The sequence below is a fragment of the Perca fluviatilis genome, chromosome 3, assembly GCF_010015445.1.
Source record: "Perca fluviatilis chromosome 3, GENO_Pfluv_1.0, whole genome shotgun sequence".
Taxonomy (NCBI): Eukaryota; Metazoa; Chordata; class Actinopteri; order Perciformes; family Percidae; genus Perca; species Perca fluviatilis.
Window position 1 is genome coordinate 3,309,380 of NC_053114.1, and position 25,100 is coordinate 3,334,479.

A 25,100-nucleotide genomic window follows, 5' to 3' on the forward strand; every position below is an offset into this window, starting at 1 on the left:
TTTCTGAACCAACTCTCACACCCACAACAAAACTTGCGTCACACTTTCACATTATGCAAAAATCTAACACGCACACAAATATACACACACACACAGCACCCTAAATTGCAACCACACGCGGCCCAAGACGTCTTCATAACAGAAGTGTTAACAACACAGAGCATACAAGGCATATCACACTAATGTGCAACATTATTAACACACACACACACATCCACATGGAACAAACACCCACACACAAATTCACTCCACCACAGTTAAAAAAGAAAAGAAAGAAAAAGACACTCTGGATCCTTCTGGAAATGACACCTACTCCTTCCCCATCTGTGTAGTAGAGCGGAGGATGGATTTCACTCTAAAGAGCTTTAGCGATATATGGTATGGTAACAACGGGGGCGTTAAGAACAGGATGTTCTCAGTACATTTGTATTTCTTTGTCAAATTTCACTTTAAGATGGAATTTCTTGAAGTTCATTTTTATTTACCTCAAGGTTTGCATTTACATTTATTATTATTATTGTTATTATGTGCCATTGCAATAGTAGTTTCCCTCCACTCTCGCCTACACAGAGGAATATGGAGTATGGTGATCATTGGTGTTGAGTGCATTGGGAAGATCCACTGACAGGCATTTGGAGAGGGGGGGGGGTAAGGGATAGATCAATCGGAATTATATTTGTCTCCATCATCATCATCCTCCTCATGGTCATCTTCACCGGGGCAGTCCAGCTCGTGCAGCACTTCCCTCTGGTAGCGCCCCCAGCTCCTCTGGCTGTACGAGTGCTCCTCCTCCCAGTAACCTGCAGACGTGACAGGAGACCGAAGCCAGCCAATGAATGAACAGGAAGGACTGGGATAAGTGCGCAGGCACACCACACACCCACACGTGTTCAGCTTGGGACAAACTAGAAGACTAGGAAAAACCTAAAAGCTGGCACAGATTTCTAGTCTTTGACAGTCAGTAGGGTTGGTATCGTTTTTTTTTTTTTTTTTCCCCAATGCCGTGTCTAAACAGATACTTTGATTTAAAAAAAAAAAAAAAATTGAGAATAGGGAATTTCACAATAACTTTGAATGCACCACAAGGCTTACTAGTTTCAAGTGAACTCACCACATCTGTGTTGTTTTTCCAACAATGGCAGCTACGGTGAAATACAGACACCCTTTACACCGTTTAGCGGTCAGCATTTTAACCGTATTTACTCCAGCTGCTAGCTAACCGAAGGCTAACGTTAACTGCTCTCAAGTGAAGGGTTAACTAGCATCACGTGGGGCGATGCTCCTGTTGCCTCTAACATCTGTTTCAGAGCATCAGAGAGCAGTGCAGAAGGCATTTAATTGGCACCGAAATCCGCATTGCGATCAGATACCGGTCGTTTAGACACCTGTGCCATATTAGCACCGGGTTTCGGGACCCAACCATAGACCTCAATAAACCTCACAAGTGAGTTACACTGGGCTATTGCCTATCAATATCGTGACGAGACTAGATATTATGATATCCAAAATCTAAGACGATATGGCATAAGTGGTGTCTTCTCCTGGTTTTAAAGGCTGCATTACAGTAAAGTGATGTCATTTTCTGAACTTACCAGACTGTTCTCGCAGTTCCATTATTGGCCTTTACCCACTTAGTCATTATATCCACATTACTGGTGATTATCAAAAATCTCATTGTGTGAATATTTTGTGAAAGCACCAATTGTCAAACCTACAGGTTAACGATATCGTGATATTTGAATGTTGTCCATAATCAGCCAGCCCTAGGTACACCAGGTGGCTAGTCGTTAGGGCTGCACGGTACGAGGAAAATATGTGATGACGTTATAGCACGATATATTGTGCAGCCCTACCAGTAGTGTTGCATTAAAAAAAAAAATAAAAAAAATAAAAACACACCTTTGACGTTCTGTGCGTCGCGTTAGGTCACGGCAGTTTCCTGCGGCATCGCTATGACGGCCAGCCGCGCTCGCCTCACGCACGAGGCGGTACTAAATCTGCAATGGAAAATGGAGGACGAGGCACCGCGGCCGAGTCGAGCCGATACTAGCAGTGGGTAAGCGCCATTAGAGCGTTATGCCAACTAAACTCCTTATTTTTTGATGCAGAATAGGCTTTGTTTTGAATCATTACAATGTATAAATTAACAGTATTATGGAAAAAGGTCCCCCCCCAGTCAGAAGCAGAGTATCACGTGAATTTTACTAGACGCATCCAAGGTGGCGCGCACCATTGTGACGTCAAAATAGTGACGTAGATCTTGCCGGCGCACCCGGATTTATAGCACGCGAGCAGAGGTCGCGCATCACTTTTTTTTTCAGCGGCCCGTGACAAAGTGGAAACAGGAAGCCTGAACGAGCTCGAGGGTAACAGGGTATCAGACTTCCTGGGTTAAGAGGAGTTCTTTTATGGTGAATGATCCCACCAAGTAGCTCATCCAATCAAATCGAAGCATTGACATCAGTGCTGCTGCCAGTTCTGCCATGGTTTACCTTTTTCTTCTTCTAGTGCGTAGAAATAGCAAAGTCAGAAGCCTTTGCACATTAGCACCACCGCTGTTCAGGAGAAGACTGCAAATAGTGCTGCGAGCACCAGCGCAGGTATAAATAGTCAAGGCGATCTCATGACGTCACATTTGCAAGCGCCAGCTAGGCTGCGTCTAGTATATAAGAGCCTTATGAGGGCGTGCCACACTAGCAGCTAGGCGAGCATTATAACATGTTACAAAATTATGCATGTTTGTCTCTGAAGTAAAGGTTGGACTACAATAGAGCTGTTTGGAGCAGTTGGTGAACAGTGTTTTCTGTTGGAGATGGTAAGTCCCTTTGGGGTGGACTTTGGGCTTTTCACTTTGTAAACCTATAACATGCACAAAAAAGATATATAACAATAAATGAAAGGGAAAAAGCATAATATGGAGCACTTTAAGATGCCCCTTTCGTGAAGGTTACCGCAGATTTTTTTTTTTAATAAATTACAGTTATTTACTTCTTTCAGGCATTTTGAGTACCTTATTTTCCGGACAATAAGTCGCACTTTTTTCCTACTTTGGCTGGTCCTGCGACTTCTAGTGAGGTGCAACTTGTATATCAAAATGTATAATTTAACATTAGGGGTGGGGGAAAAAAAAATCGATACAGCATAGTATCGTGATATTTTTTCGTGGCAATACTGTATCGATACACAGACAACAAGTATCGATCTTTTATGATATATGTGTTGGTCAGTCTGTTTGCTTGACGATCCCATTTTGCAGCAATAAAATTGAAATGAGATGAACAGAGAGAAATGTATCTCTTTAGATAAAACCGATGTTGACAAAATTTTCCTTTGGGGACATCATTTGAAACTGGGAAAAATTTTAAGTTGGAAAAAAGGTAATAAATTGCAATATATCGCAGAATATTGCAATATGTTTAAAATCGCAATAATATTGTATCGTGACTTAAGTATCGTGATGATATCGTATCGTGAGGCCTCTGGTGATTCCCACCCCTATTTAACATGTTTTTAAATGTTAATTTATACTGAAAACAGTACCGTCTACAGCTGCAAGAGGGCGCTCTAGGCTTGTGACAACTAGAATGCTGCTCATAAAGACAACTGAGAAAGAAAACAAACTGCAGGTAGTAAAATATGCAGCCGAAAACAGTAATCGAGCAACAGAAAGAAAGTTTGAAATGAGGGACTAGAGCTGGAGGAACGAGTTCACAGATGGGTGCTTGAACAAGGTGCTGCCGGGAGGGGCTGGTCAACGGAGAAGTTAGCTACGTCTCCATGCCCTGGTAGTTATTCTGTGTGCTATTGTGTAGTTGAATAACTGTTAATGTGGTACGTTAACATACCGGACACCTACCGTATTCAGCCTGTTGTTCTGTGTGCTATTGTGGAGTTGGTCTTGGAGTCTGTGAAATAAATTTCTAAATAAATGCAACTTATAGTCCGGTGCGACTTATAGTCCGGAAAATACGGTAGATCTCATTCAAGACATGAGCAAAGACTGTTTTCTCCATCCACTTTTTGTTGAAAATGGAAATGAGGATTTTGGTAAGATCGGGTTGACAAAGACCCCAGGTGCAAACCTACACAGACTTGAGTAGTGGACCCATCAATGAATACGTACCACCGTAGCGCTCCTCTCGGTCGCTGTCTGCGTCGCTCCCCTCGTCGGGGTAGTCATTCCTCCAGTTGCCTTCCTCGTTTTCATCGTCCTCGTCTTCATACACCTCCTCTTCATGAACCACAATGTCAGGCACCTGGGAAACAACAGGCCGTTTATCTGAAAGCCTCCTTTCTCTTGATTCAGCATTGGTTTTATTGCACTCAAAGAAATTGTAATAAAAAACTGAATAATAATAATAATAATAATAATAATAATAATAATAGCCAGCTTCATTGTTTGAGCCATAAACTTGAATTAACACTTTGACAATCACTTTGTACCAATGTACTGAGTACTAAATGTTAGAGAACATGTTTTTGGCCAAAATAAAAATCAGAGAAATGTCAAACACTTTTGAATGCAAATTTCTTTAGACAATTTTTCCATGTGGTGTTCTCCTCTGTATTTGTCCAATTTACTGCCATTATTGTTGTATTGTTATCATTTAATGTAATCCATTTTATTTCATATATTTTAATTATGGATCTTGTTTTTACTGTATAGCACTTTGTAACTTGGTTTTGAAATCTGCTATACAAATGAGTGATTATCTGTATGATCTGCCTCACTAGAACAGCAACATGTGGCGGAACAAGTTTTGACTGATAGGCCTCGAGCCGTGTTTGATCCCGGGCCACTGCTTTTGAAGTAATTAAGAAAGCTAGAAGCTAGAGAGCAGGGGCAGCATGTACAGGTAGGCCAAGACCAGCTGACCCGCGCTGATTCATCCACATAACTATTTCACAGGCAGTTAGAACATTTAGGAAATGTCTACTCTCTACGGCGCCCTCGTCTTCATTCACTCACTCAGAGTTCAGCATTCATTCATCTGTCCGTCCATCCATCCACACACACCAGTTCTCCCTCATCGGTGTAGGCCCTGACAGACAGGATGTCCTGGATCCAGCCTGGCGCGACCATTTCCTGGTAGTAGAGATCGTAGACGTAGTCGTCGTCCTGCTCCCGGTGCTCTTCCCCCAGTCTCTCTCCGGTGATGCTCAGGTGCTCCCGCAGCATCTTGGTGCTGTTACACAGGATCACTTCTGGGTCTGAGGACAGCGTCTTTACAAAAAAAAGCAGAGCGAGAGAACAAAACAGCAGCCTTAGCAATGTTGACTATAGCCTTCAACTATAACCTCCAACACATTAACAAAGACAGTTGACACACTACACAATAAGGAGCTTACAAATGAAAACATAGTGTACCATATGTTACAAGCACACAGATCTCTTTTTTGTATTCAAACAGTATTTCAGGTAAAGCTATAGTGCGTAGTTTCTGTCTAGACCCATGTGACGCAATCGTCCAATCAGCTGCCATGGGTTGCGTCTGTCACGCCCATCCCGCTCGTCATTTCCAGTTAGTGTTTTAACATAGGTGTATAAAGTGGGCACTACACACACACACACACACACACACACACACACACACACACACACACACACACACACACACACACACACACACACACACACACACACACACACACACACACACACACACACACACACACACACACACACACACACACACACACACGCTTCTGTGTGCCAAAGTCGCCGGACGCCACAATCTTCTGAACATAGTCATACTGAGAAATACAGAGAGAGCTGTGTGGAGCAGATAGCCTTAATTAGCTTTGTGGCAAATCATGTGAATGTAACGGACGTTTATTAACATCAAAAAGTTACGCACTAAAGCTTTAATATGCTATTAAATATTTACTGTTATAAGCCTTTGGTAACAATGCATTTGCACGACAGCTGTGTGTGATGAGAGTAAACCTACACAACATACACAACAGACAGCAACCTAAAAAGGACAACCTGTCATAAATGTGCAGTGTTGTGGACAGCTTGAAGAAAGCTTCTGCACCATCTTCAGTATAGCACCCCCCTCCCCTGGCAGGCATATTGGGAAGCAGCTCTGACCCCCGACCAAATGGGACAGTCACTCACTCAGCGATAGGACTGGGTATTGTCTCGAAATTAGGCTTGACTGAGTAACTGGTGTTGCCGGTATTACATTGTGTTCGGGCATACACCGATTACATTACTTGCCCATCGCCCTCTCCACTGTTTTCTTTTCCATCTATAGAAATAATACCCATTTAGTTAATATTCACATATTAGCACAAATGTTCCTCAAATGAAGGCCCCTGAGGGTGTCATCAATACATCAGGTGAAAGGACACTACAATGACAAAGTGTCTGCTGCGTACAGCAGAAGCAGTAGAGTCGCAGCACAGAGCGACCAGAGTCAGATTTCACTTCAAGTGACGAGAGTCGGGAAAGTTGACCGACAAGAGGATTTGGTGTGGAAGCAAGAGAGAGAAGCAAAAAGGTCCCCATTTGGCAATATTTGGAATTTAAACTGAATGTGAATAACCTGATAACGTTAACGAGGACATCTGGAAACTTTGAAGCTGGCTCCGCCGCGCCCATCTACGCACTTGCTTATAATAAGATATTGAGTGTTACAGGAATATCTTAATAACTGGTAGGAAGATTTCCTGATACCTACAGGTACCAATACAGATTCACTGTACTATTCCAAAAAACACTCTGCTGCTGAGCACTGCTATCAATAAGCCATCCCCCCCCCCCTTTTATTTTTCTTTACAAATTACATTTTATTTTGTCAGGATGGAAATTTTATTGTTAGAATTTTATTAATACAACTACTTTTATCAATATTGCTCTTCTGTTTTGATTTCTGTGAACGAAAAAGAAGAAACTACTTAGCAGGTTCTACTGGTACAGAAGGAGGGGAGAAGGTTATTTTAGCCTTAGAGTCGGCACAAAAGCGGCACCTGTCAAAATTAAAGACACGTGGCTGAGAAAGCAAAACTGTTAAGCTACAGTAAGCTTTCGTTTCACTTTGTTCATAGCATATTTATAACAGTGCAACAAGTTCCTTATGGCTTGGGAAAACATACTGGCTATGGATGAAGATGGGGCAGGGGGATAACTGTAGGCAAGTTGTCAAATTTCTGCCCATTTATGTAAGGCTTGTTCACCAGGTTGAGAAAGGTATAAGACCGTCTTCCACGCTGGTGGTACACAAGCATTATTGTCAATTAAAGACAAATGTAACCACAGTTTAGAGTGTTTTTTTTATTCTTTCTGCCACATTAATTTTTTTTACACAGTTGACGGTTATTTTTGTTATTAAAAAGTAATATATCCATGATATGTTTGTGAAACAAGTGAAGCAGGCGATACACTACATCATTCTCAACTCACCTTGCTAGATTTGTCCTGCTCCTCTACATCCTCATGTAGGAGATCAACCACCTGGATTGCACCGAGACCCAAACATTTGTCCTGCTCTTTCCCAGTGTCCTCCACGCCATCAGAAGCTTCCGTCTGGTTGGTTTGCTGCTCCGCCGGGCTGGACAGCCCTGTACGGTGGCTGGAGAGGATTCTGTAGCGTTCCTCCCTCCGGGTGCTCCACTTTGCGCTCCGGAGGTCCCCGATGATCCGTTGGGAACTGGCAGCAGAGGGGCGCAGTGCGTGGGCCATGCGAGGCCGAGCCAAAGCCTGTCGCACCTGTGTCTGAACAGGAGCATCCTGGTGAGGAGATGACAAAAAGTGAGAGTTTATTTATACGGCTCTAACATTTAGCTTTACTTCCTGACACCTAGCTAGAAGTTGAAGGAAATTAAGCAGATACCAACAGAATCCTTGAAAACATCTCACCACCCAAACAGCGGTCATCATGGGACCATTTCAGCAAAAGGCAGGAAGAAAAAGAGTCAACTTTAACGTAATAACATTACACCGAAAAAGTGTATAGCAGCTAAACTGACGTTATGATCAACATCAACAAATATGAGCAAACCATTGTACACACTAACGTTAATGCAATGTGGGGCTGTTGTGACGTTACGGCTAATGTCGGCTAACAACGTTGCCTAGCTAAACGGAGTATTATGCTAACAACAATTAGCACAGAAGGCGCGTTTGTTTTCTAACAACTACCATCGTTTTAGGTAGTTAAATTCAGCTTGTCATCAGTCAGTTAAATTTACTAAATCGGTACGTCTGTACAGACACGCTAGCTAACGTTTAAATGCCGTTTCCACCGCCAGCTGCGTAGTCGTTAGCCTGCACTGTGGCTGTAGTAGCGGGCCTCTCACCTGTGTCGCTACGGTCGCCACGAGTTTGAAGACAGAATTTTCCACCTCGGCTTCATTCGGCTCCGGTACCGTTTCCCCTGAGCCCTGGGACGTCTCCGGCCGGATACGTTTACACGCCAACAACAACGCATCTGCTGGGTCGGTCCCCCTTTTCCTCTTGACTCGCAGAATCGTCGTGTTCGGATCCATGTTGTTCCTCTGTCCGCTGAGTTTGTCTGGTTTGTCTGGCAGACTGGGAGGAGGGAAATGAGGAAAGCTCCGCCTTTATTTCCGCCCGGAAGCTATAGGGGGAGGACCATGGACTATTAGGGATCAATAATAATAAATAATAAATATGTCCTCGAATTAATTGCTCTTCCGCTAGAATAACTAAATATTGATGTCCTCGATTTTTCTTAATTTCTTTCGTTTGATGACTGTATAAAATAGGTTTCGTCAAAACATTATTCCGTGTATTTAAATTACTTAAAATCTTCCCTTATAAATTTATTCCGAGTCGGGAGTACTAGGCTACTCTTGATAATATAGGTTAATTATAAACAATATTATTTTTTCTTCACAAAAATAATGTGTGACCAATAACGTAGCCCTTAATGTATGCCTATATTAAATTAGGATATTCAAAAGTTGAAGGATTATCATATGTTACAATTGATAATTCTACTTAATCGGTGTGTCTTTAAATGAAGAATCAATAAATCAAATTTTTAAATATAATTACAGAAAATCATCCAATTGTAGCCAATTGTAGCAAATTGTAGCCTTCCCAGGGGCTTAAAACAGCTTCCTGGCACCTTCATAAACCCAATAAGTAGGCTAAATTAATCTGATTAGTAGTTGCATACATCATTGTTTCCATTAAAAATTAAACCTTGGACCTTGGATAGCCAACAGATGGCGCTCATCTGCCACTGTTCCAGGTTATGTTCACCAGCTTAAAATTTATATATAGCTTACATCTTATTTCTTTTGAATACGTTTTTTTTTGTACACAAACCCAACATAAAACCCTCAAAGCCTGTAAACACCTCTGGGCCCAATAAATACTTATTTTCCTATAGTATCTCTTTAATCTGATGGTTTTACTGAATGTGAAAGCAGAACAGGTCTAACTGTTGCCCAGGGGGTTATTGCACAAAAGCAGAATGTTGAAGAAGTGCAAAGCAACAAAAACAAATAGAAAAAACAGAGAACACAATTATAGTTTTCCCAGAACAAATGAACTAAGGCAGGATCTGTACACGGGAATGTACAACAAAGGACTGGTCAAACAGACAACGGTTCAAACCAACGCAAAACCAACGCTGCTGTCACTTCCACGTGTAAACCTGCAAACGTGGATGGATTAGTGGGCCCTGGCCCTGGTCCAGGGTCCCGAGAGGTCAGGGGGGGGGGCCCTAAGCCACAGATTCTGTGATTACCTTATCTTTATCAGTTTAAGTGAATGCAAATATTTCCAACTCTTTGCTGTCATGCAGCCCTTTCTCAATTTGTTATATCCAGTTATACCACGGTCTGGGTGAATACATCTGATTGGCTGCAGGGTGGCCATTAAAAAGTGATATAGCACACGATATATAACAATTGTTATGGTTTTAAAGTGAAAGTCTCTGCGGGGGAGGGTGGATGGGGTGGAGATACATGGGGAGGGGTTAATTGGGCGGATAGGGGGTCGGGATAGTGTGGTGGATCGTGGTCAGCCTGGTGGTGCTCCTCCAATCATTTTTGTATTGTTGTTACTTGTCTTGTTTTGCTTTGTCTTGTTATATTGTTGTACCACTTTAAGTTTACTGTTTATTTGGTTTTTGAATTAGCTATAAAAAAGATTCTCAGAATGTATTAGTGGAATGTATGTTAAATCTATTGCTTTAATAAAAAAACGTTTGATTAAAAAAAAGTGATATAGGACAACTGACTGTTGACCGTTCAAAATAAATGCGCTAATTTAAATGGAGAAAAAACATCTTAATATCTTTATTCACTGTGTAGTCCTTCAGTGCCTCGTTCTCTGAACACCACAGGATGGCGCTAACACACACGCTGAAGTTTCCCTGCCCCTCTGAACTGACCCAAGACATCATCACATCCAGGTATTAGTCAAACCCTCAACGTCAAACTTTATTTTGATTGCAAAATGCATGCACATATAAATTAGTGGTCTTAAAAAAACATGCATAGCGGGTTAATGCTCTTCAATGTGTCCATTATAAGGTCATTAATGGACTCTAATTGGACATTAATTCCTGAGAATGGACACCTTAACTCATGTGCTCTCTTCAAAGCCACCAGACTCCTTTTTATATAAACTGTGATTTTACCTGCAGAACACAGGACTTGCTGGCCGCTGCCTCGATTGGTTTGTTTGTGACATTGGTGAATCCGTGCTAACCCTTTACAACACCAAAGTCACACACCTCATACGTACCATAAGCACCTGATGCAATCCCCACTTCAAAATCCCAAACTTTCACTTTAAAAGCAAATTGGGCAAAACCATTAGCCTCACTTGTCCTCTGGTCAAATTTGACCTAAAAGTTTTCTATAGGCCTATCAGAAATTTGGTTTTCTTTCAACCAAATTTTCAAAAAAAAGTAACATGGATGATTCCCTACAGCACTCTTCACAAGTAAAATAAATGATCAGTTCACTACTTTCATTCAATTTGTGTGTTTTATTCAATTTTATAGCATTTGAAAAAAAAATTGATAAAAGAACATTTAAAAAACCTCCAAAAAAATGTCAAAAACAAGTGACAAAAATGTTGGAAAAAGCTCCAAAAACTTGGGGAAAAACCCATAAAAACTTTAGAAAGGCACAGAAGTCGACAAAAACGTTGAAAAGAAGTGACAGAAACATCGGGAAAAGCCACAAAAGTGTCGAAAAAAACGTTTTCATTTAAAATTTTGACCTAGAAAAACTATGTTGCATGGTCAAAGGAAGACAACACAAGGGTTAACAAAGTTGTCTTTATGATCATGCGCTAACTGCAGAAAGGACAATTAGAGAATTCTTTTCATAATCTCTGCCTGTCCATTTCTGATATTACTGCAACAATACGGATCATAATTGTAGCAACAATAAATAATTAGAAGCAGTTACTGTTCATGATGCAAGTGTGTCTGCCATCTTGATTTCAGTAAGTTGCAAGACATGATGAGACATGAGCTGATTAAGTAATGTTATCATTTAACTGCACATACTGCACTGGACTCCAAAGGAACACCTAATATAGGCAATAGATAATACATTTGTTGTAGTTGTGAACATCAGTTCTTGAAACTGGTGGTCATTATTTTCTGAGAAGAAGGGTCTCTGGTTGAGGAGTTATTGTCAGAACGAGACTTGCAGGTCAAAGCCACAGCCCACAGGAACATGAATACACCTAAGAAGAAAAGAGAAAGGCTGTGAATACTTCTGGTAAATCATAAAAGCAGAGTACTTTATATGAGGATCGTGCACATACTGACCCTGCAGGGAGTTTAGTATAGTGAATATGTAGATCCCAGGGAGGGAGATGTAGGTGATGCTTGCTAACCCCCAAGGTAAGCCAAGCACACAGCTGAGGCCCAGCACTGTGGCACAGTCTTTCAATAACTTTATCCCTTTCTCCCTCTTTATCTTCCAGCCACTGCTTTCAGTCCCTCCACTACCTGCCCGTAGCCCCCAGAGCTTAAACACCACCAGCCCCAGCATGCAGGAATTACACAGTATCATCAGCACACATGGGACGGCCACGGTAGTGATGAAGCTGACCAGGAGCCTCTGTGGGAACTGGCTGCTCATCCAGCATCTGCAATATTATGTTTTTCTATTTAGATCAAGTTAGTCTCGCTTTGCCAGACCATCCTCAAAGGCGCTGTGGAGGAGGGTCTGGCTAGTCCACACAGCATTCCGGGATGGGTGAAAAACGTGCTCTGGTTTATTGGCATTTCTTTAAACCAATCACAATTGTCATGGACAGCGCTAAGCTCGGCACGGTGCCTCTGCTAAAAAGTCTCGGGAAGGAACTTGTTTTGGTGTAACGTGGATGTTCAAAAGTTGTTTTAGTCGTGCGAGAGAAAACTCAAATTGGACAGATAGTCTAGCTAGCTGTCTGGATTTACCCTGCAGAGATCTGAGGAGCAGTTAACCTAGTCCTCAGAAATCCACCGGAGTTTAGAACGCCAACACAAAGGAAGCGGAAGGAACAAAGAGAATTTCCAGAGCACCAGAGCAATCCTGGAAGTGGAACGTCGTGGATATAGCCTAAAGGCCCAGACACACCGACCAGACAGCCGACCCTCGGCAGTAAAGGCAGTTGGACTTATCAGTCTCCCGAGTTGGTCAAAAAAGTGCCTCAGAACACACCAAAGCGACGAGACGTAATACGTCTCCATAACAGCAGGCGGTGCTAATCTGTACCGGCAGCTGATTGGATGAACGCGTCACGTGGGTCTGGTTTCTCCGGAAATTCAAAGACAGACTATCATGGTGGCTCGTTCAGAATACGATCTCATATTGTACTAAAATAGTTCACGGAAACGTGTTTCTGAAAACATGTTAAGCAAGAAATAGGCCGTGCAGTTGCTGAATCTGTCTTCATTTCAGATCGACAAAGGTCAATTTAAAAGATTATCGTCAGATTTTGAGAGACTCTAGTCACGCTCATCCCGCTCCTCGTTTCCAGGTTAGCACTCTACCAATCAGATTGGTCATTTGAGTCTGACTGCCGGCAGCCCGCCTTCCGATTCAACATGTAAAATTGGCCAAAATGAAGGCCGATGGCCCCTCGGACGGACAACGGCACGGAACACACCGAACTGACTTGAGTCACTGACCTCGCCAGACTGTCAGACGGCCGATTATCGGGTTAGTGTGTCTCGGGTTTAAGATCAAGTTAACTTTAAATTACAAATAATCTGCTTCTTGGCCAGGAACAAAATAGAGCACGCTTAAAATCACACTATGAACAATATTTGCTTGGAATTCCAAACTCCTGTGTGGTTGAATATTTAAAACATAACAATAAATCTTGGTTTCTTACATCTGTGCTGTTGAAGTCTGGTTGTTGGCGTCCCTCAGACTGTATTTGCCATAAACACCTGAAATCCCACAAACCACTGCAACCAGTGTTGGAACACCTGCATGAAGACAAGAAAGATACAGAATTTTCTTCAACAAGCCCTGACCAGGGATGGAGCCAGGGGGTGGCTTCTGGGGCTCCAGCCCCAAATGTTTTCTCAAAAGCCCCGGACCCGGGAAATATCGGCATTAATTCAGTGAACTCTACAAAAATGGCTTTCAAGAATAGTACAGCCGTTAACGGCAAAATCCTACCCTATGTTATGTCACTTAAAAATAGTAACATCAGACACATTTTGGCTTTTTTAGGTAGAAAAACAGAACACTTCTGTTCTCAGGTTATATTTTGTTTGATTAAATTGAAAGACTAAAATAATATTGAAGATCATAATCAATCACTTGGGATACTGTTTTCAAATGTTCTGGAACCTGTATTGTTTACATCCGCTGCAGACTTATTCTTTTCCTCTTGCATTGCTGCTTTTTACAGTGCAATAACATCTCCATTACCAGCATTCAGCACTGTCTATTTATTTATTAATTGTTAGTTTGTTAATTTGTTAGGGACCATGTACAATTTTTAACATAAATGTTGCCATTTGATGCACTGTACCAGAGTTAGCCTTAGGCTAATTTACATCTGCAGTCCCTAGGCAGGGCACAATTTAAATCCAACAGTAAAAACAAAACAAGACCAATCACAAAACCTACATCCATAAAATGCACATTGTGACACACACACACACACACACACACACACACACACACACACACACACACACACACACACACACACACACACACACACACACACACACACACACACACCTGTTCAGCACCATGTTAAAAAACAAGAAAATAAAGAAAAAAAAAAGTAAAAACAAGTAAAAAAAATAAATTAAATAAAAGTAAAAATCACAATCATCAACTCACAATCATCATGATAAACATGCTTGGGGGGGGGGGCAGGAAAAAATAAGCTGAGGGCACCTTCTGACTCCGTCTTTGCAGTAATGTGTATAAAGGGTAAGTCTGGTGATATTCTATATTTTTTATTGTCAACAAATCCCATTTAGACCAAAAACTACAATAAATAAATCCTACTATCAATTATTGATTGTGTTACGGTAGACCAGCTGTAGCTGTTCTCAGTGACTCTCCGCTACTTGCCCAGCACCGTCAGACAGACAAAGCTAGCAACTAGCAGAATACAGTAGTAGTAGTAATAGAGATTGAAAAGAGAGCTAAAACAAGCCTGAATATACAACCCCTCCTCACCCAAAAAACGGCCGTATGGGTCAATTATGCAAACAGCTCATGACGACCCAAAATGACATTCCTGTTAGGCCTGTTGACCTGTCATGGCTGAAGTAATTATCACGAGAACAAGTGAGGAAGTGAAGTGACCGCCGTATAAGACCGCCACATTCGGCATAAGGAGGAAGGCTGGGGTGGTGGATGGGTAAAAGAAACACAAGACTTTCCCTCAGAAAACAGTTTTTTTTTTTTTTTATTTAAAAATGCTTTTAAAACAGCATCCTGACTGAACTTTGACATTAACCAGTCTGTGATTCACTCAGCATCCTCTGATCTTAACTCTTAGTCAAAATAATTGATAATTTTTGCTTTTCCTAAACCCAAAAATGAGGTGTAATGTCATTCAAATTAGGTTTATTGACAATGAATAAAAAAAGTGTTGAAAAAAGCGACAAAAACGTCGGAAATAGCAACAAAATTTTATTCATTAAATTAAAGGAGAATTCCGGCCAATTTTTACGTTAATCTTGATCGCTATAGCTACGCGAGTACTTTCGATAGAAAACCCCCCGATGCGAATCAGTGCAGGTAACACGGAGAAGCTGCAGCTACGTACTACAAGCGTCCCCTGAGCTAAAACGGCAGTGCTCGGGGCAAGTTTTAGAGTGTCTTTGTGCCTCTTAACAGACACAAAATGCAATTAATATGTCTGTGCCACATGAATAGGGCCCTTACGTGTCAACAAGATGCGTTTTCAACTCAGACATTGTTAAAATTCACCTACCCTGGTCCCTGTCTCGATCCTGCCGGTAGCTAGCTTGCCCTGCTAGCTGATAGCCGTTAGCTGCTAGCTGCCGTCCGGTGAGTGTATTCAGACAGGCTTCTGTGATAATCATCCCAATAACAATCCACAGAGCGGTGGTGGTGTGGCTATGTCCTCCAGAGGACAGGTCATGTCACATCTTGAAGTGTATTCCCCCCTAAAAAAAACAGTAGTGCGGTAGTAGCTGTTAGCTGCTAGCTGCCCTCCGGTGAGTGTGTACAGCCAGATAGCTGTTAGCCGTTAGCTGCTAGCTGCCGTCTGGTGAGTGTATTCAGCCAGGTGTCTGTGATAATCATCCCAATAAAAATCCATGGAGCGCCCGGTGGGCTGGTGGATGTCCTGCATAGGACAGATCATGCCGCCGTCGCGAAAGGTTTAGATTGTGCCCCTCAAAATAGGTAATTGAGCACTGTAGTGGTTATGACCATATCAGTGACTATGTAACTACATGGAAACGGGATAAAACGATGTGTGTCGGCTTGCACAGTAATAAGCGTTACTGAAGCCTAGCTGTTGCGATCTCCTGGGAATTCAGTTGTAGCAGAAAAAGGTAAACAGTAGTATGCAGATTGGAGCGTAGTGTGTGAAGAGTGAAAAGCGGAGTTGTTTATAAGGGAAGAAGCTTGGAGTATGAAGAATATAGCAGATATACAACACACGGAAGAGCCTTTTGAGTTTGATGGTCTTCCTTATTTATTCGAACCCGAGTATACAGACGAAGAACTAGCACAACTCACAAGAGTTGGAAAGAATGAGACTGACAGACAGAGGGGAAACAGGCAAATGAACTTGCTGCTCCAAGCACAAGCTAAAGCTAGCCTTCAGTAACTGCCTGGCTGAATACATTCACCGGACGGCAGCTAGCAGCTAACGGCTAACAGCTATCTGGCTGTACACACTCACCGGAGGGCAGCTAGCAGCTAACAGCTACTACCGCACTACTGTTTTTTAGGGGGAATACACTTCAAGACTGACATGACTTGTCCTCTGGAGGACATAGCCACACCACCACCGCTCCGTGGATTGTTATTGGGATGATTATCACAGAAGTCTGTCTGAATACACTCACCGGACGGCAGCTAGCAGCTAACGGCTATCAGCTAGCAGGGCAAGCTAGCTACCGGCAGGATCGAGACAGGGACCAGGGTAGGTGAATTTAAACAACGCATCTTGTTGACACGTAAGGGCCCTATTCATGTGGCACAGACATATTAATTGCATTTTGTGTCTGTTAAGAGGCACAAAGGCACTTTAAAACTTGCCCCGAGCACTGCCGTTTTAGCTCAGGGGACGCTTGTAGTACGTAGCTGCAGCTTCTCCGTGTTACCTGCACTGATTCGGGTCGGGTTTTTTTCTATCAAAAGTACTCGCGTAGCTATAGCGATCAAGATTAACGTAAAAATTGGCCGGAATTCTCCTTTAAATTAGGTCCCTACATCTATTGTGTGTTAAAGCGTAACTCTCGCCAAAATGCAACCTAGAGTCTTTTTGTGAATGTGCCCGAGTCAAACTTTCGTTTAAAAGCATAAATAGGATGGAATCGGCACTTTTAAGATTTACCGTATTTTCGTTTTTCCGTCAAATGGCCTTTTGAATGGGAGTGATAGGGGCACTTTTATGCTAGCCTCAAAATAGCTATTTTTAAAACACTAAGAAGGCTCGACACAACATGAAACTATGCTCCAAGTATCACCAGGGGCACTACACCTTAACGAAAGCATTGACAACATTGTTTGTGTACCCAGAGTTTACTAAAAACAACTCACTGTAGCTATAATATTGACCTTGTAGTTGAAAAAGGAGCCTCATATGGAGTCCGTTCATTCGCATTCGGATATTGACTCGTTTTGACTGCCGAGGTGGTAGCAGCCGGAAACAACAAGAGCTACGCTGAGTTCTTCAAAACATTTCTTTTTAGTAAAAAACTTTTTTATTCATTGTCAATAAACCTAATTTAAATGACATTACACCTCATTTTGAGTTTACGAAAAGCAAACATTATCAATTATTTTGAGTTAAGATCAGAGGATGCTGAGTGAATCACAGACTGGTTTGTGTCAAAGTTCAGTCAGGATGCTGTTTTAAAACCATTTAAAATCTTTTTTTCAAATGCTATAAAACTGAATAAAACACCCACAATTCAATGGAAGTTATCATTAATTTTACCTTCGAAGAACGTTGTATGTGTTCCATACAACGTAAATACATGCATCCAAGTTATTTGGTTGAAAGAAATCCATATTTCTGATATAAAAAACTTCAAATCATCAAATTTGACCGAAGGAAAACACAAGGGTTAAAAACATAGCTCTACTGCACCCCAAGTGCATAAATAGGATAAATTGGATAAATTGCTCTGAATTAAAAATGTGCATTATACAATATGAAAACATGAATACAGGACTGTATACACTAATAATATATGGGACTGTATGTAGAAATATTCTCACATTTCAAAATGAATAATAGTTGAAGGCTTTTTTGTCATGAATAGTCCAACTCAATTTGAGCTGCACAGGGTATTTTATTTTGGCTATTTTTCGGAGTTATAAGCAGCATTTCAAGAGAGCAGATTTATTATTATACACCTTTTGACAGAAACACCGTCCCAACCAGACTCTACTCACTCCATCCCACCATGCTGAGCTTTAGCAGGTATCTCCTGACGTAGATGTTGAAGACTCGGACTAAGAGAAGGTAGAGGTGGAAGCCTTCCAGAGCTGCCCAGCTGAAGGTGGCCAGCAGGGACCAGTGTAAAAAGAGACCCAGACCCTGGCAAACCCAGCCCTCCTCATTCTCATTCAGATGCCACACCCAGAAGCTGCACAGCAGGAAGGTGAGATGGAGGCAGAGCAGCGCTCCTGTTAGTTGCAAATGCACCCCGATAGCCTTCTCTGGACGCCGACGTCTAAAAGGAAAACAATATGATAATTTTTCTATTGCCTATTTGGCAGATACAGTACTATATATGGCCATTACTGACCTACATTCTACAGATACTTTCACCTCAACACAGTCCTATGGGCCCAGTGGAGCCGGGCTGAAGCAGTGTGCAGGTCTGTAATGTTTAAAGCCATCACAATGTGGAATAGCTTGCCAACTATCCCAGTGGAGGCACCCAGTAAGGCCAGTTTTAAAAGACTACTTAGAAAACAGTTAAACAATAAAACAATCATGTAATTTAACTCTTAATTGTTGGAATGTGATGTTATTTTTTTTTACCCTAATTTACGGAACTAGTTACACGCAGTAATGTTATTTACTTGCACTATAAGTCTTGTTTTAAATGTATGTAAAATTGTATTTATATGTTGTGATTGTGGGATCCGAATGAAGAAATAAAGAAATAAAGGACTCCCACTTATCTCTACATATGTATTAGCCCAAACTGTTTTGATGTTACCTTGTCTACTGATTAAACACTTTCTTGAAAGCAGTTTCATGTATGCTTACCACTGATGCTATTAAGATAATTCTGTTTTTTCCTGTTATGAACTTGCATTCTGACAGGAAGTGAGATCAGCCACAGAGCTTGTTTTCACCCACAGTATTTAAAGACAAACCTCTGCGACCTATAACACCCATCTTTGCAGACCTAAAAATGAAACTGGTACACTTTAAGACTCAAACTCCCCAGGTGATCTGCACAATAGATCATTCCTGTTGGTGGCCATCAAACTTTTCAATTCATCCTCACTCTGTCACAGTATGGACATTAGTGGACTGGGATGCTGACAGACAGGACTAACACTAACTCTAACATTAACATTCTGTAACTCTGGCAAAGTGCAATAGCTCTGTTGAAGTTGTAACCCATAATTACATCCATTTTGCAGACATTACCACAGTTTTCACATTGTATGCATGTCCGTGTTTAAAGGACATACGCACTAATCTTGTTCAGAGTGGTTTTGTTTGTGTAGTGCTGTGGTCCACCCCCCCGGAACAAATAAAGTATCCTTATCTATCTATCTTGACCAAGCATGACGCACCAGATGTATGAAGGGAAACAACGTGATTAAATTACATCAGTTAATGCTTCAAGATCTTTAACGAGAGAACTGAACCTGATATTGAGTAGAGATAGACATGTGAAATAATCCAATAATCACACATATATAACACAACACGTAATGCTTCAGTTCCATGACAAGAAGTATTCATCCTGTCATCATCTCTGTTCAACTATCATTACAGGACTCTTTTCATATAATTCACTTTAGACTTATGGGAATATTAATTTGAAGTCAGGCTTTAAAACTCACTGTAGACATATATAGAGGATCAAGCTGATGACTGTGAAGAAGATGGAGAGAGCTGAGCCAATGTAGGTGATATAGCTCAGGTTCACAGCATCACTTTCTCCCACTGATAACACAGGGTTCTGGCACAGAAAAAGAGACAATATATATTCAATTTAAAAATTGATTTAAAGTTCAGAAGTCTGATGGAAACCTCTTTAGTAGATATATTGTAGATATTGATTCAGATGTGTCTTAGATACCACTCTATGCCTCTTTAAATTACATTTCCAAACACAAAAAATGGAAATTCCAAAATAGGACAAAATATCGCAACAACGAAAAACGTTTTTTTGCGTGGCTGAGGTGGTGTGCATTAATTCACATTTATTTTTTTCTCGAAATTCAGTTAAAATGTGTGCTATATCTGATAATTTTTTTACCCCCAGTAACAAAATTGTACCCTCAAACAATGATAGCTTATAATCGTTCAGCTACAAATCTGTGTGGTAACATTGTGTCTCACATTAGAGTGCTTAAACACGCTGCGTTCCTTACACTTTTGCTCTTGTGTTTTTGAAAACATAACTTAAAGGTCCATTGTGTAGGAATTTCTCCCATCTAGCGTTGAGATCATACATCGCAATTAACTCACTCGTGCCACGCAGTTCAAAGTACGTTCAAAAACCTGGTCTCTTGCTCTTTTCAATATGCTTTTTCTTTTTCTGGGCGAAGAAGAAGAAGACTCCTGTTCCTGAAATTTGGATTTTGAATACGTGTGGTCCTCCATGTTTTCTTCTTCAAACTTGCCAGGGCCGGGTAGCTACGATACCCATTAGCAGCATTAGCAGCACCTGTGAGTTTATCATGTGACAGAGAAAAAGCGAAAGGTGGAGCAGTATGTCCTGTATGTCCCTTACCAGCGTACCAACGTATTTCAAGATGTCGCATGAATATGGAGCGTCTACCCCAGTTCATGCAAATGCAAATGTAAAATTTCAAGCCAAAAGGAATACTTGGAATTGATGGTGGTGGTAAATATTCATGAAAAAGGACAAGTTTGTGAACGGGCAACACAGATTTTGATAATGATCAACTAAACATGTTACACACTGGACCTTTAAAGGCAAATCCTTTTGCACATTAGGTAGCATGTTGCGGCGGAGAGAGAATGTTCATTTTACCACAAGCACAGCAAAGAAGCTCATGTGGTTGCAGCTGCAAATAAATTCAGCTCCGGTGTCATCGGTATCACAGCCCTCTGTGCTCCAGCTACCTAAAAACACACACATACAATATGATGTTTAAATCTGAGTTGATCTTTTAATTTGGGAGCAAAAAGACTGTGGCTGGCATTTGTAGCCTACCTGTTCCATCATTAAGCGTTGACTCCCGCCAAAACACACATGCCCCATCTCCCACCTGAAACACGTTCAAAAGTATATTCAAGATATGATGAAAGCAGATTCATCTATGCCTTCACAGCTGCTTTTGTTATTTTACCTGTTTGTTGTGTTTGAAGGTTAATTTGATGGGTTGGGAGAGGTTTTTGACAGGAAGGTTCCCTGCCCTCACTGCCAGGACTAACCCCCCCAAAACAGGCCGGTCTGGTGGTATGAATAGTCTCGCTTTTGACCGATTGGGACTCAGCTGCAATGAAAGATGATTGACAGTAGATTGTTGATGATGGAGATTTGTGTTTTTGCACTGCTGTTGTTACGCTTGATGTTGATACCAATCATTTATTAAGTGATCTTTTTTTTTAGATTAATTATGTAAAGTTTATTTGTATAGATTTTGTCTATATTTGAATACAAATAAAAAACATAACAAACAAGCATAAAAACCCCTTCACTAACTAAATGCCTGCTTGACTAGCGGAGTCTTCAATTGCTATTTAAAAGATTTGACAGAATTCACACAACGTAGAAAGGGAGGCAAGACATTCCACAGCCTAGGAGCCACTGCTTGGAATGATCGATCCCCTCGAGTTTTAAAATGAGTGCGGGGAACCACTAAGAGCCTCTGACCCAATGACCTCAGACTACAGGTGGAGTATGAAGTTGTATCAAGTCAGAGATGTAGGGAGGAACTAATACCTTTTTTAGAGTTGTTATCACCGCACAGATATTTCTTAATATATATTTTTTTATAAATGATTAACTATATGCACTGCGTCACAACATGTTATGTATTACACACGATTAGGGTCATATTATTGTTTGTTGTATTGTATTTGTATTATGTTGTATATGTTATTTTTAATGGCTGCATCATGGAGTGCCCAAGACAAATTGCCCACCTGATGGCAAAAGGGTAACAGGACATTAATACTGGGCTATTGTTAATTAGAGGTGAATCAGCTTCCTCAATCAACCTTTCCTCCATTTTTTATAGAACACAATGGCTGGCTGTGAGTGTACAGAGTTCATGGAAATCAATGCAAACCAGCATGAGGGGAATGTCATACCTTGTATAAATATACAGACGGCGCTAACTGAAAGTAGAAGCCAGTGTCAGTGCACAAAAGTATGAAGGGCTTTCTTCTGTATCCATCCTCCAGAATTGCAGCTATGTTTGTGATTTCCCAAACTTAACTTCTCTTTATGTACTCGTCCATTGTGATCAGATTAATAAGGGCAACTAAGGAGGAGTTAATATTCTGTGGCTCAAATGGGACTGACCTGGAAAAAAGTGCTGTTGATCACAGAGGCCACCAGCAGGGTCTCCTTGTCAGGCACAGATCCCCTGCTTCTCTGGAGAGCCGAGGCTGGGATGTAAACCCTGTGTTCAGGAGTGGGACTCTCTTCAACCTAAAACCATAGAGTATACACAAAACATGCAAAAAAAGTATGGAAATAATTTATCAATGGAAATTAACTAATGTTGATTTTAATTGCTCCGATTTAATTGCTCTGATGCTCAGACTGTCCTCTGAAAAAAAAGCCAACATACGTTGTTTGTTCAACCAGCAACTCGACTCATATTTACGTTTAAAATGGCGGTGCTCTGTAGTGGCTGTAGTGATTATGACGGGGCAAAGCATAAAGTAAAACGAGTATAAGAGCGTCAAAATCCATTTAAGGGATGGGTCAAACATACATAGGACGTTTATTGACTTTTACTACATTTCAGTTTAATGAAACGTGTTGCTCCGTTTTGTCAGCGCTGAACTTGGCCCATGATCTTTTTTTAAACTTAACCAAATAGTTTTGGTGCCTATACATAAACAAGTAGTTTTTGTGCCAAACCTATCCAAACTGCGAAACATTTCACAACGTTAATGTGTTTTGAAACGCTCTCGTGGGTTGTATTTCCCGCCACCACTAGGGGGCTGATTTATGAAAAAAGTGAAACCACCGTGTCATTTATTTAAATTGCATTTTTATGTTAGTCTAGTCAGAAATCATGGTTTCTAGGATAAACCTGTTTATTTCCATTTGCATAAAAGCAGATAACACTCCCCATAGAAAAATTTAAATAAAAAAAAAAAAACTTTAAACCAGAGGTTTTCATGTCACGTGATGTACAGTATGTAACGAAGTAACCCCATGACCTCACATCTTTCTGAGTTTTGCTGCTGTCCGCCATTATCTCGCTTCGATGAAGACGTTTGGTTTTTCAAGGAAACTCTTTTAAACAAGGCAAGAAGTCTTATTGGGTTGTTTTAATGGTTGCGTTTGTTTTCCATGCTCATTTAAAGTTAGTGGGAGGAAGGGCAACTACTTTACAACTGCTCTTGTTTTTTTTTGCGCACATGTTAGCTAACACTAGCTAACGTTAGCTAAACTAAGTTATTTGCATTCTTTTCACATGAACAGGGAGATTCTTTTGTTGCCTCGGTTTGAAAAAATAATGGTAGTATGATAACGCTCGTTTTTAAATCGTACGTAGAAAAACTAGGAGAGGGCCTGTTCTGCTCTCTCGACATGTTTTTACCGAGGGCGGGGAGGTGTGCACCTTGCAACAGGAACAGCGCGGCTACCATAAATTAAGCTGTATGTGTTACACTGTTCCCCCATTGATAGGTTTCCCCTAACGATATCTGAACTTGAACCACCTGATCGCGAACCACAGAGGGGGGTGCTACGCATTTAAACGGGGGAAATACTATTCGACGTTGGAACAGACTTAGACACAACAGCAGCTCGCACACACCGTACACACAAAGCTGGCAGCAAAGCAAAGTGAGGCGACGAAGGTAAAAACTCGTCAACGTCGACATTTTTTTCGGAGTAAAAGACTAAAGAACAATTTACTAAAACGTGTATTTAACAAATAAAAACGTAACCTTAGTTTAACTGTGGTCACGATTATTGCCTGCTCGTCTTTAATCCACCACAGATATGTTTAACGTTACACAGCCACAGCTCGTGCTCTGTTTGTTCTAATCCGATGGCAATTTACTGTGTCGGCTTCCTGTCTGATGAATTGTACCTGGTCAATTTTCACAAAAAAACATCCAGAATTATAAACAGGAATATTTCAATTCAATGAGTTGGAATTCGCAGTCTCTTAATGAACTAGTTTTAGTGATTCATGACACTTAAATACAGTGGGGCAAAAAAGTATTTAGTCAGCCACCAATTGTGCAAGTTTTCCCACTTAAAAAGATGAGAGAGGCCTGTAATTTTCATCATAGGTACACTTCAACTATGAGAGACAAAATGAGAAAAGAAAATCCAGAAAATCAGATTGTAGGATTTGTAATGAATTAATTGGTAAATTCCTCTGTAAAATAAGTATTTGGTCACCTACAAACAAGCAAGATTTCTGGCTCTCAAAGACCTGTAACTCACAGAGGCTCCTCTGTCCTCCACTCATTACCTGTATTAATGGCACCTGTTTGAACTTGCTATCGGTATAAAAGAAACCTGTCCACAACCTCAAACAGTCACACTCCCAACTCCACTATGGCCAAGACCAAAGAGCTGTCAAAGGACACCAGAAACAAAATTGTAGACCTGCACCAGGCTAGGAAGACTTAATCTGCAATAGGTAAGCAGCTTGATGTGAAGAAATCAACTATGGGAGCAATTATTAGAAAATGGAAGACATACAAGACCACTGATAATCTCCCTCGACCTGGGGCTCCACGCAAGATCTCACCCCGTGGAGTCAGAATGATCACAAGAACAGTGAGCAAAAATCCCGGAACCACATGGCGGGACCTAGTGAATGACCTGCAAAGAGCTGGGACCAAAGTAACAAAGGCTACCATCAGTAACACACTATGCCGCCAGGGACTCAAATCCTGCAGTGCCAGACGTGTCCCCCTGCTTAAGCCAGTACATGTCCAGGCCCGTCTGAAGTTTGCTAGAGAGCATTTGGATGATCCAGAAGAGGATTGGGAGAATGTCATATGGTCAGATGAAACCAAAATAGAACCTTTTGGTAAAAAACAACTCGTGGTT

The 25,100-nt window shown here is 41.2% G+C and overlaps 2 protein-coding genes and 1 long non-coding RNA gene across 3 annotated transcripts in view; 1 reads left to right on the top strand and 2 right to left on the bottom strand.

Annotated features, from left to right (window-relative positions):
- Positions 1 to 8,554, bottom strand: slc7a6os (solute carrier family 7 member 6 opposite strand). The gene is made up of 5 exons (XM_039794183.1): positions 8,305 to 8,554; positions 7,409 to 7,735; positions 5,018 to 5,224; positions 4,124 to 4,256; positions 1 to 800 (listed from the first exon to the last, which is right to left on the bottom strand). The coding sequence occupies exons 1-5, from the start codon at positions 8,491 to 8,493 to the stop codon at positions 661 to 663; spliced, it is 996 nt and encodes a 331-aa protein (XP_039650117.1). The 5' UTR covers positions 8,494 to 8,554; the 3' UTR covers positions 1 to 660.
- On the top strand, positions 7,686 to 12,035 carry LOC120555484. The gene is made up of 3 exons (XR_005638717.1): positions 7,686 to 7,756; positions 10,326 to 10,394; positions 11,930 to 12,035. It is a non-coding gene; the product is annotated as an uncharacterized LOC120555484 (long non-coding RNA).
- The window catches only part of LOC120555482 (adhesion G protein-coupled receptor G3-like), a 26,784-nt gene continuing 12,728 nt past the window's right edge, over positions 11,045 to 25,100 (bottom strand). Inside the window, exons 4-12 of the mRNA XM_039794182.1 lie at positions 22,371 to 22,499; positions 21,190 to 21,336; positions 21,054 to 21,108; positions 20,871 to 20,962; positions 19,711 to 19,829; positions 18,073 to 18,353; positions 13,328 to 13,424; positions 11,772 to 12,094; positions 11,045 to 11,686 (exon numbers count right to left, since the gene is read on the bottom strand). Of these exons, the coding sequence (XP_039650116.1) occupies positions 11,571 to 11,686; positions 11,772 to 12,094; positions 13,328 to 13,424; positions 18,073 to 18,353; positions 19,711 to 19,829; positions 20,871 to 20,962; positions 21,054 to 21,108; positions 21,190 to 21,336; positions 22,371 to 22,499 (1,359 nt within the window). The 3' untranslated portion in view covers positions 11,045 to 11,570. The remainder of the gene's footprint in view (positions 11,687 to 11,771; positions 12,095 to 13,327; positions 13,425 to 18,072; positions 18,354 to 19,710; positions 19,830 to 20,870; positions 20,963 to 21,053; positions 21,109 to 21,189; positions 21,337 to 22,370; positions 22,500 to 25,100) is intronic.

Excerpts from the sequence above, each read along its gene's own strand:
- slc7a6os (XM_039794183.1), bottom strand. The coding sequence starts at position 8,493 with ATGGATCCGAACACGACGATTCTGCGAGTCAAGAGGAAAAGGGGGACC. Across the intron at positions 7,736-8,304 it reads TGGCGACCGTAGCGACACAG|GATGCTCCTGTTCAGACACA; the intron begins GTGAGAGGCCCG and ends TCTCCTCACCAG. Across the intron at positions 4,257-5,017 it reads ACACCGATGAGGGAGAACTG|GTGCCTGACATTGTGGTTCA; the intron begins GTGTGTGTGGAT and ends GTTGTTTCCCAG.